Source organism: Lepidochelys olivacea (assembly GCF_965140295.1).
Source record: "Lepidochelys olivacea isolate rLepOli2 genome assembly, chromosome: 23".
In the NCBI taxonomy this organism is placed as follows: Eukaryota; Metazoa; Chordata; order Testudines; family Cheloniidae; genus Lepidochelys; species Lepidochelys olivacea.
Window position 1 is genome coordinate 2,312,474 of NC_140433.1, and position 14,324 is coordinate 2,326,797.

At 43.9% G+C, this 14,324-nt stretch overlaps 1 protein-coding gene across 4 annotated transcripts; it reads right to left on the bottom strand.

Moving 5' to 3' along the window:
* Positions 1 to 181: 181 nt before the first annotated feature.
* Positions 182 to 14,206, bottom strand: LOC311511676 (E3 SUMO-protein ligase ZBED1-like). Of its 4 annotated transcripts, none has more exons than XM_084612459.1 (7): positions 14,070 to 14,206; positions 9,103 to 10,854; positions 8,575 to 8,657; positions 7,576 to 7,710; positions 6,560 to 6,864; positions 5,218 to 5,374; positions 182 to 4,236 (listed from the first exon to the last, which is right to left on the bottom strand). In XM_084612459.1, exons 5-7 carry the CDS (start codon positions 6,569 to 6,571, stop codon positions 2,162 to 2,164), a joined length of 2,244 nt encoding a protein of 747 aa, XP_084468585.1. In that variant the 5' UTR covers positions 6,572 to 6,864; positions 7,576 to 7,710; positions 8,575 to 8,657; positions 9,103 to 10,854; positions 14,070 to 14,206; the 3' UTR covers positions 182 to 2,161. The 4 variants fall into 4 exon arrangements, with proteins under 4 accessions (XP_084468585.1, XP_084468588.1, XP_084468586.1 ...); XM_084612462.1 differs by having other exon boundaries at positions 182 to 4,209; positions 14,070 to 14,204; XM_084612460.1 differs by lacking the exons at positions 7,576 to 7,710; positions 8,575 to 8,657; positions 9,103 to 10,854; positions 14,070 to 14,206 and adding an exon at positions 7,030 to 7,084.
* Positions 14,207 to 14,324: the final 118 nt, after the last annotated feature.

Here is a 14,324-nt window from a genome sequence, read left to right on the forward strand (position 1 = left end):
ATTCTCTATTGGAACGATGAAGCTCATTTGTGCAGGAGACAGAACGTTCTCAGGGCTCATTCAAGGCTGTGGAATTTGCCTCTGTTGGAACTCAGAGCTACTTCAGACCTCACCACTTTACGATTCAAATGCAAACCTCACTTCTTCAACCCGGCCATCACAAATAATAACATACAGCACATCAGCCTTTCTTCCTTTTATTTTTAGTCACATGCAGTTTTCCCCCAGGGGAGAGTAATGGAATGAGCCACACATTCATTACATGTCAGTCCCTTGTTTATTTTATCACTGGAAGACACTCAGATACTACAGTGATGAGAGCGGCGAAAGATCCAGCAATGGAACTAAAGGTCTGTTTGATCTGCCATAAATCTTATCAGCTGTCTAGCAGTCCCACTGTTAATATCCCAGAATATTTTAAAGCACCATAGCAGGTCATAAATTATTGCACCGGTTTTGTGTATCACTTTTTGTTTGCAGAAGCAATACAATCTTGCAAAACTGAAAAGTTGAGTTGTTATTGGATTTCTTTTGCTTGGACAGCAAGTAAAATATAACTAGGGTTTTCCCCCAACCATCATTGTGTGGGAACTGGAAATATATTTTGTTGTTGGGCTGGTGGCTGTTTTGCGAGACTGGATGATGAAATCCTTCCTCACACTAGTCAAAATGCTCTTGTAGCGCCTCTTACTAAAGCAGCAGTGTTCAGGTCAAGGGCTTGAAAAACATACTCACCCATGGCAATTGGGACAATTTCCCTGGAAGTTTTCTCATTAGCTTCTGTAGAATTTAAGGTGTTATTTTTTAAAAAAAAGGTTAAAGATGAAAGAAAGCTTTCTAGCCTTAAAGGAAACCCTTAAAATATGACCAGCTGTCTTCTGAGAGTGCAAACAGAAGGCCTCAAACAGGGTATTGGCATGACTTGCCTCCATTCCTCTCAGTGTGCTCTTTACTTTGAAGCCTGTCACTCACCCAAGCCTTGTCTACACACAGAATTTTCACTGGTTTAACTAAAAAAAGGTTAAAAACCGGTTTAGTTAAACAGGTGCAAACCCTATGGATACTCTTGTACTGGTTTAAAACTGGTCATATTGATTTAACTTGTGCCTGTAAAATTGTAAATACCAATGCAAGAAAAATTGATGTAAACCAGTTCAAACTGAATTAAGAGTGTCCATGCAGGGGCTTGAAGCAGTTTAAAATCTGCCTTTAAGTAAACTGATGCAAAATTACTATAATCCAATTCTTCCACTGCTTAGACTAGTGTAAGTCAGGAGTGTCTCCACTGAAGATAGAGTTAAATGGCTTTAAAACTGGTGTGTGAGTGAAGAATCAAGTTTATGGGCCAGGTCATCAGCTGATGTAAATCGGCATAGCTCCGTTGATGTATTGTACTAGCTGAGGCTCTGGCCCTTTATGTGGAACTTATGGGAGGTTTTCTGCTATCTCTCCTCCCAACCAAGCCATGCATACACTCTGAAAACTGGCAACAGACAGGATCTGTCTTCCAGTCTAGTGACCCACTGGATGATGTGTTAAGGGCTGCCCTAGGTGAACAATTTCCATCTGCTTCTCTGTTACCAGGAACAACCTACTGCAGAAGAGGAGAGTAGCTCTGAGGACTGAAACTTTTAACATCAGTGCAACTTAAATAACATCTCAAAATAGTGGACAGTGGCCTGTTCCATAAAAACTCACAGCTTTTGACTAATGTAGTAGTAGGATCCATGCAGCAGGGTGAATAGTCTTAACATTTACATATATTAATATATTTGACCTTTGTTCTGTAAAAAGGTTGCTACAATGAGAATTTTTATATCCTTTAGGATTTTACTAGCATGCCCTAGGGCCAAATTCAGAGGTGATGCTAAGAAGTCCAGATTGGTAGAACTTACATTTTCTTTCTGCTCTGGAATTATATTGTATTTGAGTTGGATGAAACTATCACAAAGTGGTTACAAAAACAGTGTTTGTTGTACATGTAGGGAGGATTTTGGAAAACACTCAGCACTGGCTTAACTCTGCTCCCATTGACATCAAAGGATAATTTCAGTGGGAATGAAGTTAGGCAGACACCTTTCCAAAATCCCACCCAGAAGGTAGGGAAGCGTTAAACACTGTTATACATCACCTCTGTACTCAGCCCCACCCCTACTGCATTTTAATACTGGGCATGCAGATTTCTACCCCGTATCTCATTACTGTTTCTCATTGATTCTAAAAAATCAAAATTTTGGTGCAAGAACAGAATTTGGTCCAGATTTTCAGGGGTGAGGACAGCTCTCCGATGCTCCAGGGTGCTCTCGTTGGCAGCAAAGGCCTGGTCTGGCAGCACAACAGTGGCTGGTATGGCAAGGTACTGCCTGCCTAATCTCGCCACAGCGGGGAAGCGGTGCTCATTGGTTTTCCACCAGTCCAGTGGGTTGGTGCTGCGTTTGCAGAGAGGTTCCACAATGTAATTCTCCAGTTGCTGATGAATTTCCGGCATGCTCTCCGTTGGATCTTTCCCCAAAAGGATGTCATACATGCTCTGGGACTGGCCACTTGGGCCTCTGTCTTTATGAGCAGACAGCTGACCCCCTGCTTCTCCTACCTCTGCTTTGTAATCTGAATTCGGCACCCAGAACTGGGGAGAAGGTGGGGACTGGTGGTTGAAGACCTGTGATAGCATATTTTTGACTCTCTTATGCAGCTCACTCCTCAGGTTGGGACTCAGGAACCTCATCTCCTTGAAACGAGGGTCTAGAAACGAGGCAATAATCGCAGGGCTTTCCAGCACCTTCTCATCCTCTGATATACTCCAGCGCTGCATCAGCTCTGACCTGATATTGCCTACCACCATCTTGATGATATCACTGGACTCTTCCAACTGCTGCCCAATGGCAGCGACGATACCGTGGATGCAAGGCATCAGAGAAGAGATGGAGATGTTCTGCTCCTCACGCAAGAACGATGTGGCGATCTTAATCGTCCTCATGACTGGCACCAGGTCCTGCAAGAGCTTCCACTGGTGGTCAGCTAAGTTCTGCACAGCCAACGTCCCTTTGGGATGTTCCTCCAGCAGGGACATGATAGCCCATTTGAGGTCCAGGAGGCTCTCACACATCTCGATGGTAGTTATCCAGCGAGATCCCACGTCCATCACCAGCTTCAACTTGGTCTTGTTGATCGCTTCCAGCTTGCTGTTCAGCGAGCAGGTGGCTTTCGCATCCTGTTGGAAGTAGCTCACTATGCCCCGGGCTGCAGTCAGAGCCTCTTGCACCTGCCCGACCTCCAACCCCGCCTTGATGCACAGGTGCAGCATGTGGGCAGCACAGCACAGACTGGTCCAGCCATAAGCCCTTTTAAGCGGCTGCGAATTCATCACTGTGTTCTCCAGGCTGTCATGCATCACACAGAAAATGGACTTATTCGACAACCCAAACTCTGTCAGGATGCTGTAGAGCTTCTCTCCTAAATCGCCCTCCCCTTTAGTCTCATGCACTGGCTGGGTTTCCAGGATACATCTTGCCCGGCGCCACTCTCCGTCGATGAAGTTGGCTGTGATTGTCAAGTATGTCTGGTTGGGCTGGGACACCCAGAACTCCACGCAGAGGACTATGGACTGGGCTGTTTGCAAATAGCGCTCCAGGTGCTGCTTCACCACATTGTATCTATGCCACAGCATGCTGGAGAGCTGAATAGGAGATGGAAGGGTAAAATTAGGCTCTAGATACCCGATGAGGAGGCCAAAACCCTTGTCTTTCACCACGGAAAGAGGATGGAGGTCACGAAATATCATCTCAAGCACCAGTTCCAGAATCACATCAGTCCTTGGTTCCGAGCAGGACGCGGCATGGTACAGGTAGTTTTCTGGTGTCATCTGCCGGGACCTCTTTATCATGTTCTCCTGAGCCATGCAGTCAGACTCGGAAGCCTGGTCATCCTTCAGCTGCGAGAGCAAAGTGTCGCGAATGCTGTGCTTCCTCACCAGGTGCTCCCGCATGGTGGTGGTGCTATTGTGAAAGGAGAGCTGCTTCTTGCAGACGTTGCACTCGACATAGGCATCTCCCAGCTTGGTGTAATAGTTCCACACCTTGGACTTGCGGCGGTCAACATAGAGGGAGGTGCTCGTGCCATCGTGATTCGCCCCTTTCTCCCTCTTCCTCCTGGAGGCTGGGCCAAGGTTGGCTGCCATGTTGTAGGTGTTGAACACCATCGATATTTCCTCTGTGAGGAGGAGAAATCCCAAAGTCACTATTAAGATCACCCAAAAAAATTGCATTAGTTCCCCCGCAAAGCACAGTAGTTTCATTATTTCATAGATTTTCATAGAGATTCAGGCCAGAATGCACCATTAGATCATCTAGTGTGATCTTCTTTATATCACAGGCTATACATTTCACCCAAATACCGCTATGTTGAGCCCAATTACTTTACTTAGTCCAAAGCATTTCAGTCTTCAGGAGACTAAACTATGTGCCACAGGCAGAGAACAGGAGAGACCAAGGTAACCACCAATGCCAGAGGCCCCTGCAATGGCAGGGGATTGATTAGGTGAGATATGCCCAGATGATCCCACCAGGCAAACCATGCCTCAGGCTGCAGAGGAACACGAATAAGGGACGTGGATGGTAGAGTTGTAGGAAAGAGATCTTTATTGAACAGGCTGGGAGACCAGTATTATGTGCGGAAGTCCTAGAGTTGATGTGAAAGCAGTCTGGTTCAGCCAGCGTTCCCGAGCTCCTTAGTGCCATGCTGAACTAAGTCCCTCCTGAAATCTGACCCTCTTTCTCAGGTCCACTCATCATACTACAAAGCAGCATGAAAATCTTTTAGTTTTAGTTGTGAAGGTCTAATATTATTGTTTAGGTCACACTTTATATAAAGAGGATACATTTATAAATAGTTTATACAGGTTTAATAGATGTTATAAGCATCTACAGACATGAGTGACATGTACTATAGATGGTTAGAAGCATATCAATAGAAGGCATTATAGGTGGTTATGAGCAACCTGTTGAATGTAATAAATGGTTAATCAACTGTTATAATGTCTATTCATCTATTTGCAAACTACTTATAAATGTTCCCTTCATGTGAAGTGTGACCATTATTTATACAGCACCATACATGGGCCTGGCTCTTTACAGCCATACATGAGGCAGATGATAACAACAACATAATGGCATCATTGCAAAATGCATTATTAGAAAGAGGCCAGAGAAATGCACGTACCTTGCACTGTCTGAGGGTAGGATTGAGTGATAACAGGGAGAGACTGCTCTTCTATTATCTCCTCTTTGGGCTGTGCGTCCCCTCCGTTGTCCTCTGGCTTAATACATTTCTGCAACAACTGAGATGCCCTCTTGGAGTTCACATCTGCCATTTCGCTCTTAAGGACGGAAACACAAAGCTCATTAGAACAACAATAAGGAGCATGGCCCTGCACTTCTGACTTCGGCAATTAAAAAGTGGGAGCTGGATAGGGGCCAGATTCTGTTCTTGGTTCCATGGGATTTACAGTGGTGTAAGCAAGATCAGAATCTGGCCATTGTTCTCCCCTACTGTGGCTATTACCTTCAGGTAATGACTAGCGATAACATAACGCCTGTCATCCATGAATTTCACAGCTCTTTGCAAAGTGAGTCAGTATCGTTACTCCCATTGTACAGTAAACATTTGTGCCCGTGTATTTGTAGATTTTAAGGTCACTGCACTAATCTAGTTGGAGCTACTATATAACACAGGGCACGGAATTTCACCCAGTAATTCCTGCAGTGGAGGGAATTGCTCTTCCCTGTGAAGACAAGACTGCAGTTTGTTCTGTCTAGGTGCTCAGATATTGCTCTGATGGGCAGCAATATAAGAACCCAAGCAAACAGAACAGTAGTGTAAAGAGGTGCATAGCAGGGCTACCCATAGGTCAATCAAAGGAAAACCTCTGTAAGAGATCTGATGGGTGGGGTTTCCTAGAATGGCAAAGGATATCTGTTCTGGTTTTCTAGCACTGAGTCATGCACTGTGAAATACTGACTTCTAAATGCCCCCTTACCTCCCACCTTCAGTCATATTCAAAAGCTAAAAAACAGCATTTTATCTATGTCAATATCAGAAGGGATGCCAACAGCAACCATTTATTTAAACAGGTGATCTTTTAAGCAGCTGTTATCTACAACTGCACTGCAGTGCTCCATGCAAGGAGGAGGGGCCATCTGGCAACAACCTGCAAAGACCAACAAGCCTTGAAGGCATCATAAATCATGAATGTAAATATCATTTGGACGGAGAGCTTTGCAATCAGGAATCTGTTGTGTCACCTATAAAACACTTGGCCATATGCGCTCCATATAGTGCAGAAGATTTTAGAGGAAAGCTCCATGTCAAATTATGTAGCATTTCATGGGTGGCTAAGGAATACCTATTTGTTATTTTACAATCACGAGATCTCATGACATCACTAGATACCATGGTGATAAATTTTATATAAAAACCTAAGCTAGGTCTTCTTTGACAGCAAGAAGAAAAGAGAGCAAGGCATATTTTCAAGCCAAAATTGCAGTCTCTGCACGGTTTGCACCTGTTTCAGCATGCTTGTCACAAGAGTCTTTTTAAAGTCCAACGCAGGCTTATCTCATTTGCTAATGCCGCCTCATTTCTTCCTGTCCTTTGCTGCTATTTATTACTGCAACTGCATCGTTTAACTCTGCAAAGCCTTCCGAGGAGGGGAGGACATGACGTTTGCATGAAAGGTGCTGCACAATGCCATCGAGAGTTGCATTGTATTGTTAAAAAAGGTGACAGTGGAAATAAACGAAGTGGTGACGTCACATTTAAAAACCTCCAGCTGGTCATATGCAGAGGCTGTAGTCAAAGAAGCCCTGCCTGGAAAATAATTTCAAGGTTAATTTGCTATAAGAATCACTATTTTACCTCCCCTGCTTTAAAACAGATATTATGTCTAGCACAGAAAAATATACATCGTGCATAGACTGAAGCAAGGCTTAGACAAATGAAGAAACAAGCAGGCATATGACAGTGTATACTCACTGCTTTGTTACCATGGGCATAATACAGGCTGGTGGGTTGTTTGCAGTCTCTGAGCTCTGTGCAGTGAAATGGGATAGCTAACCTTTCATCTGGAAGTAATTCATTTAGGGCTCCTCTCAAAAGTTCACACTGGGATGAAAAGTGATCTGAACTTAAATGGATGTATTCTTGGATGCCAACGAAGCTGCAGGCACATCAGAGCACAGATGCTGCATACAAACTTATGCTTGTGTACAAATGGCGAAGGGGGGGGGTCTCATGGTTCACATTTATAATAATACCACTGTATCTTCAAAGAACTGTGCAAAATAATCCAATTAATCATTAACTATTTCAACATCAAGGGACAAATTCTGTCCCTGGATACCCAGTTAATAAGACACAAATTTTTAAGTGTGGATAATTAGCCACTGGAAAAAACTACCAAAGGGAGTGGTGATTCTTCTTCAAATGTCGGTCCCTATGTATATTCTACACGTGGGTACACATGCACCCCATGCCCCTGAAACCGGAGATTTCTAGCAAGTAGTGTCCATTGGTCCACACCTGTGCAGTTGCCCTCCTTGTGCTCTAAACTGAGGTCACTAGTGGATCAACGCCTCTCCAGTTCCTTCTCACTGCCACATGGTCTGAGTTGGAATCCTGTGCCTGTAACTACCTCTGTGTCTTTTTCTTCAGAACCTGTAAATATAATTGTACATAGTTTTTAGTATTCTTAGTGTTGTTAGAGTTTTAGCATTATAGCATAGTTAATATAGCTTAGTTTTGCCCGCCGACAAAGACTATGCCCTGAGTCCTGGGGTATAAGAACCGTATCTCCTGCCCCTCCTTCTTCTCCAGGAGAGACGGACACCAACACTGCCTCTGTTGCCTTGGAGAGGTCACATCTCTGCTAAGTACAGCATCTGACACCCCCTCACCAAAAAAAACCTGCAAGGGACAAGAGCTCCAACTGAAGAAACACCTTATGGAGAAGGCCATGAGACCTCAGTTGGATCCAAGTCAGTGAGACATGCCTCCTCCCCCACATACAGCAGCCTCAGTGGATGAGCAGAGCCCCTTGGAGCACAAGCTCAGGAGCCAAGGCCAGAGCTGCTAAGCTCAAGGAATCCCTGCTATTTTAGACTATCTCTTGTCCCTGAAGACATCAGGACTTTCTGTTCGTTCACTGTGGGTCCATCTAGCAGAAATCTGGTAGAAGACTACTCCATTTTTACTAACCCAACAACCACTGGATTCCTGCAAGGTCTCGTTAGGTCTCCAGTGATGCTGAAACCTACATCAAAATGGGACTTCAACTTTGTACTATTAATGCTTACCAGACCAATCTTTAACCATTGGCCATGTATTCAGTGTCCTACCTCTCCATGAAGATCACCTTCCTAGTTGCCATCACATCAGCCAGATGGGTGAGTGACCTAGGAGCCCTCATGGCTGACCTGTCATACACCATTTTTCATAAGGAGAAGGTTTCCCTTCAGCTTCACCCGAAATTCACCCCCAAGATAATTTCTGAGTTTCATATGAATCAACTTATTCACTTACCAGTATTCTTTCCAAAACCTCATACTTCCAAAGAGGAGAGGAGACTTCACTTTCTTGGTATCAGACGGGCTTCGGCATTTTACCTGCAAAGAACAAAACTGATCAGAAAATCACCAAGGTGATTTGTCGTTATAGTGAAGCAATTGCGAGGACAACCATTATCTGCTCAGTAATTCTCTACGTAGATTTCTGGCTGCATCATTCTTTGTTATCAGTTGGCACATATTCCTCCCCCAGATGGGAGCCCACTCCACTAAAGCACAACCATCCTCAAGAGCATCCTTTCAAGAGGTACCCATACTAAACGTTTGTAGGGCAGCTACCTGGAGCTCCATCCATACATTCACAAAACATTCTGCATTAGTCCAGGCCTCCTTTGCAGATTCAGCTGTTGGGACATCAGTATTACAGACATCTATTCCAACTGCATCCTTGCACCCCTGTTCTGTTTGAATACTGCTTACCAGTCATCCATATGTGGAATACACATAGGGCCCAGCACTCAAAGAAGAAACGGAAGTTACTTACCTGTAATGGGAGATGCTTCAAGATGTGTGGTCCATATCTGTATTCCACTACTTGCCCTCCTTCCCCTCTGCTTTGGATCTTTCTGAGTTGTGGTAAGAAGGGGAATTGGAGAGGTGTCGGTCTGCACTACCCTTTATGCCTTCGGTTCGGAGCATGAGGAGGACAACTGTGCAGGACAACTGACCAGTGGACACTAATTACCCAGAAATCTGTCTCATGGAGTGCATGCATACACCTCTCAAAGAATCTCCAGTGACAGATAAGTCACCTCCATATTCTCCATCTCGTGAAGTCTTCCCATCAAGACTGGATGACTTTTTGGAAGAGATGCTTGTTAGGATATAGATGTTCAGGCCTGTCTTGAAAGGCCTATACTCTAAGAATTTAGGTGTATTCTTATCACTTGGCTAGTTAGAGGTATAAAAGAAAGAATCAAAATCACTGTCTGCCAGTGTAAGGTCCTTCTCTTACTGTGACAGTCTGAGGCCCTGTTCTTAGGCTAAGATCTTTGGCTAAGCAACAGAGGCAGCCATAAGCTGGGAAGCGACTGGTCACATCCTCACATTCCAAACTAGTCACATTGAAAAAAGGTGCTATTGGGCTGTTAGGAATACACTCCTGTCCTGATAATGCCTATCACCTCCAGAGAAAGGGAAGTGCCTAGAAAATGTAAAAGGAAACTTAGTTTGATAGCATCCAGTCTGGCAAGAACTCACTTATCAATAGCTGGGATGTGAAATCCTCATTTCTTTAAGAAGAAAAGGAGTACTTGTGGCACCTTAGAGACTAACCAATTTATTTGAGCATGAGCTTTCGTGAGCTACAGCTCACTTCATCCTCATTTCTTTGTTGTTCTATCACTGTAGTCCCCATTTCCCTATTGTTTGTCTGTATAATCTCTTTCTGGTTCTGTGATTGTTTCTGTCTGCTGTATAATTAATTTTGCTGGGTGTAAACTAATTTATGTGGTGGGATAGAATTGGTTACATAATCATGTTACAATATGTTAGGATTGGTTAGTTAAATTTCAGGAAAATGATTGGTTAAGATATAGCTAAGCAGAACTCAAGTTTTACTATATAGTCTGCAGTCAATCAGGAAGTGGGGGGGGTGGGGTGTGTGGGGGGAAAATGGGAACAGGGAATGGGAGTAAGGAAGTTGGAATCATGTTTGGCTAAGGGCAGGAATGGGAACAGGGACACAGGTGTAAAGCTCTGCGGTGTCAGAGCTGGGAAGGGGGACACTAAGGAAGGAAACTGGAATCACGCTTGCTGGAAGTTCACCCCAATAAACATCGAACTGTTTGCACCTTTGGACTTCGGGTATTGTTGCTCTCTGTTCATGCGAGAAGGACCAGGGAAGTAAGTGGGTGAAGGAGTAAGCCCCCTAACAATGCTTTAGCCAAATACTTATTTGGGGGCTCAATACAGGAGTAACTGGATAAAATTCTGTGGTCTGTGTTATTCGGGAGGTCGGATTAGATGATCTAGAGGTTCCTTCTTAAGTTAAAAATCTGTGAGTCTGTGAAACCCAGAATTTGGCTTTAGCTGAATACAGGACATGCTGCTTTAATTAAATATTCCTTTAGCTAGTAAAAGCGATAGCTGTGGTCCACTGTGCCAGGCTTAAGACTGGGAGGCAGGATCATTGAGACCACGCAAAGCCTCATCAAAATCCATGGCGAGTCTCCTCAAGTGCAATGATTCCTTAGGCTCTCGTGCTGTCAATCCAGTTGCAGGCGCGGGGTCCAACCTATTATGTCAATCAAAGAGTATATTTAATGAAGGCCCAATCCTGGGAATTGCCAACTAACAGTGACATCAGGGAGAATTGATACTGCTCATCTCTTTGTAGGATATTTAGGGATAATCTTTCCTGCAGCTGTGAAAAAAAGGCTACAATCCCATCAGGAGGGTTCAGGTGATACATACTACCAGAGCAAAGTGTGCAATGCATATTCATGATATACATCAAGAATGATGGTTTTTAACCAGAAGTCAGCATTGTTGTTGATGGAGATACGGTCTCATAATATCAGAATATGTGTTTTCTGCATACAACTCCAATGGCCAAAGGATTTTGAATTACTTTACAAGTTCAGCCTAGCAACATACAATCTGCCTGTAGCCTAAAGAAGATGGATGGTATTGTGGGAAAGGCACTGGCTTGGGACTCAGATCTAGGTTTAGTGCCTGGTTCTGCTACACACTCACTGTGTGACTTTGCACTTAATTTCTCTAGACCTCAGTTGCCCATTTGTAAAATGAGGCTATAAGACTTTCTTAAAGTAACAGGGGAGCCAGTGTGGCCTAATGGTTAGCGTATGGGCTCTTCACTCAGGAGACGGAGTCTGTTCATGGCTCTGCCACTGGTTGCTGGGTGGCCTTGGGCAAGTCACTTCACCTCTCTGAGCCTCATGGTTCCCATCTGTAAAATGGGAATAACGATATCAGCCTCCTTTGTAAAGTGCATTGAGATCTACTGAAGAAGCGTGCTAGATAAGAACTGCCTTTGGATTATAAACTTTTTGGGGCAGGGACTGATTCTTACTTTGTGTCTGGACAACACTTAGCACAATGGGGCCCTGATCTCTGTTGAAGCCTTTCGGTGCTACCCTAATACAAATAATAAATAAAAATGATCATTAATACTATCACTGGAATGTAGCCACCTCTGGGCTGGAACGCTGGGCAGCAACACTTAGTACAGCAGCTGAGGACTGAAAGTGAAGAATTAAAGGAATCCTCAGTTTCTGTTTTCTGCAGCTGTACAGTGCTTATGAATAGTGTGTATTCTTAAATGATTCATTCGGCCTTCATTTTTACATAATAGATTCACACAGGCATTGTACATTAACATATATTCATTGTAGATTTCTGTCAGTACATTTTTTTAATAATTGTTTTTCTTTTATACTCTTTCCCTTGTCAGAAATGATGACCTACCTAACTACAGTATTCCCAAGGCAAGGTTTCTCTGACCTCTACAATGCTAAACAGAGTGACTGAATGTCTGCACTCAGTCATGCAAATGGGGTCTTCATTGCCACAGAGAAATCTGTAGCAGCTGAAAAATGGCAGAGGACATTAAAATAAGCAAAAACAAAACCAAAAAACCACCTGACACACTGAAAACGTTAACATGAATGTTTGCAAATAAATCAGTTGTTTGTAGTGTTACTGGTCCCAGGATATGAGAGAGATATATAGGTGAGGTAATCTTTTATTGGATCACCCTCTGTTAATGAAAGAGACAAACTCTCGAGCTACCATGAGCTCTTCTGGTCTGCAAATAAATCTGTCCAGTGCTTTAGACTCCGGGGGAGTGCAGTTCACATGAGCATGTGACTTGCAACTCTGGGCATGGAGTGTGTCTGTCCTAGTAAAGCTTTGCCATACCAGAGGATTGAGATGTACAGTTCTTTCAATCTCCTAAAATATTTGTAACAGAAGTGGTGGCGCTGGAATAAATTCAGGCAAAAAATATTTAGTCTAGGTATCCATTTGCAAAGGAGTAATCCCAGAATATTATTTGGTCTAATTTATCCAAGCATTTGGAAAGGAGCAACCCTAGCATGGAACAGAATCGAATCTATCCTGTCCTACCCTATCCATTTGCAAAGCATCAGCCCCAGATTTTCATGGTTACCAACCTGAAAAAAATTGTAAGAGGGAGATTTTAAAAAGGGGGAAAACATCCAACAAACAGACAAGTGATCAGACAGCACTATCCATTCACTGAAGTCCTTTTGTCCCAACCCTCCCACTTCCCGGCTGCCTTTGGCACTTTCTGGCACTCTTAGTTTAGTACCTACATTCCCTCACATACACTATATATAGATATGTTGCATATAGGTGATCTGCATAACCATATATGCCCCCACACATAAATACAAATTATATGTGTATCTATCTAGGTGCAAGAGGGAATAAAGGTATTTAGATGTGTGTATGCCTATATTGGGGGGGGGGGTGTCTTTCTCTCTTTAAGGGTCCCTCCCTCTGCATGAGAATCTAAGGCTCTTTAGAGTGACCTCTGTAGGGGTTTCTCTGCATAGAAACATAAGGCTATCTCAAGCTATATGTCGACTGTTATAAGAGCTTCTCTCTATGGAAGCCTAAGGTTATCTATTTAACATGTTCATAAATGATCTGGAAAAAGGGGTAAACAGTGAGGTGGCAAAATTTTCAGATGATGCAAAACTACTCAAGATAACTAAGTCCCAAGCAGACTGCAAAGAGCTACAAAAGGATCTGTCAAAACTGGGTGACTGGGCAAGAAAGTGGCAGATGAAATTCAGTGTTGATAAGTGCAAAGTAATGCACATTGGAAAACATAATCCCAACTACACATATAAAATGATGGGGTCTAAATTAGCTGTTACCACTCAAGAAAGAGATCTTGAAGTCCTTGTGGATAGTTCTCTGAAAATATCCACTCAGTGTGCAGCAGCAGTCAAAAAAAGCAAACAGGATGTTGGGAATCATTAAAAAAGTGATAAATAATAAGACAGAAAATACCATGTTGCCTCTATATAAATCCATGGTACGCCCACGTCTTGAACTCTGCATGCAGATGTGGTCACCCCATCACAAAAAAGATAGATTGGAATGGAAAAAGGTTCAGAAAAGGACAATAAAAATGATTGGGATATGGAACGGCTGCTGCATGAGGAGAGATTAATAAGACTGGGACTTTTCAGCTTGGAAAAGAGATGACTAAGGGGGGATAGGATAGAGGTCTATAAAATTATGACTGGTGTGTAGAAAGTAAAGAAGGAAGCGTGATTTACACCCCACAACACAAGAACTAGGGGACACCCAATGAAATTAATAGGCAGCAGGTTTAAAACAAACCAAGGGAAGTATATTTTCACACAAGGCACAGTCAACCCGTGGAACTCCTTGCCAGAGGATGCTGTGAAGGCCAAGACTTTTACAGGGTTGAAAAAAGAGCTAGCTAAATACCTGGAGGCTAGGTCCATCAACGGCTATGAGCCAGGATGGGCGGGGACAGGGTCCCGAGCCTCTGTTTGCCAGAAGCTGGGAATGGGCGACAGGGGCTGGATCACTCCCTGGTCTGTTCATTCCCCCTGGGGCTCTCCAGGAGCCTTCCCAGAGGGGCGGCAGCCGCCCGTGTCACGTGACCGGGCGAGCGGCTCCCGGGTCACGTGGCGCGGGAGCCTTGAGGCGGGCGGGGCTTTCTCGCCCCGTCACGTGACA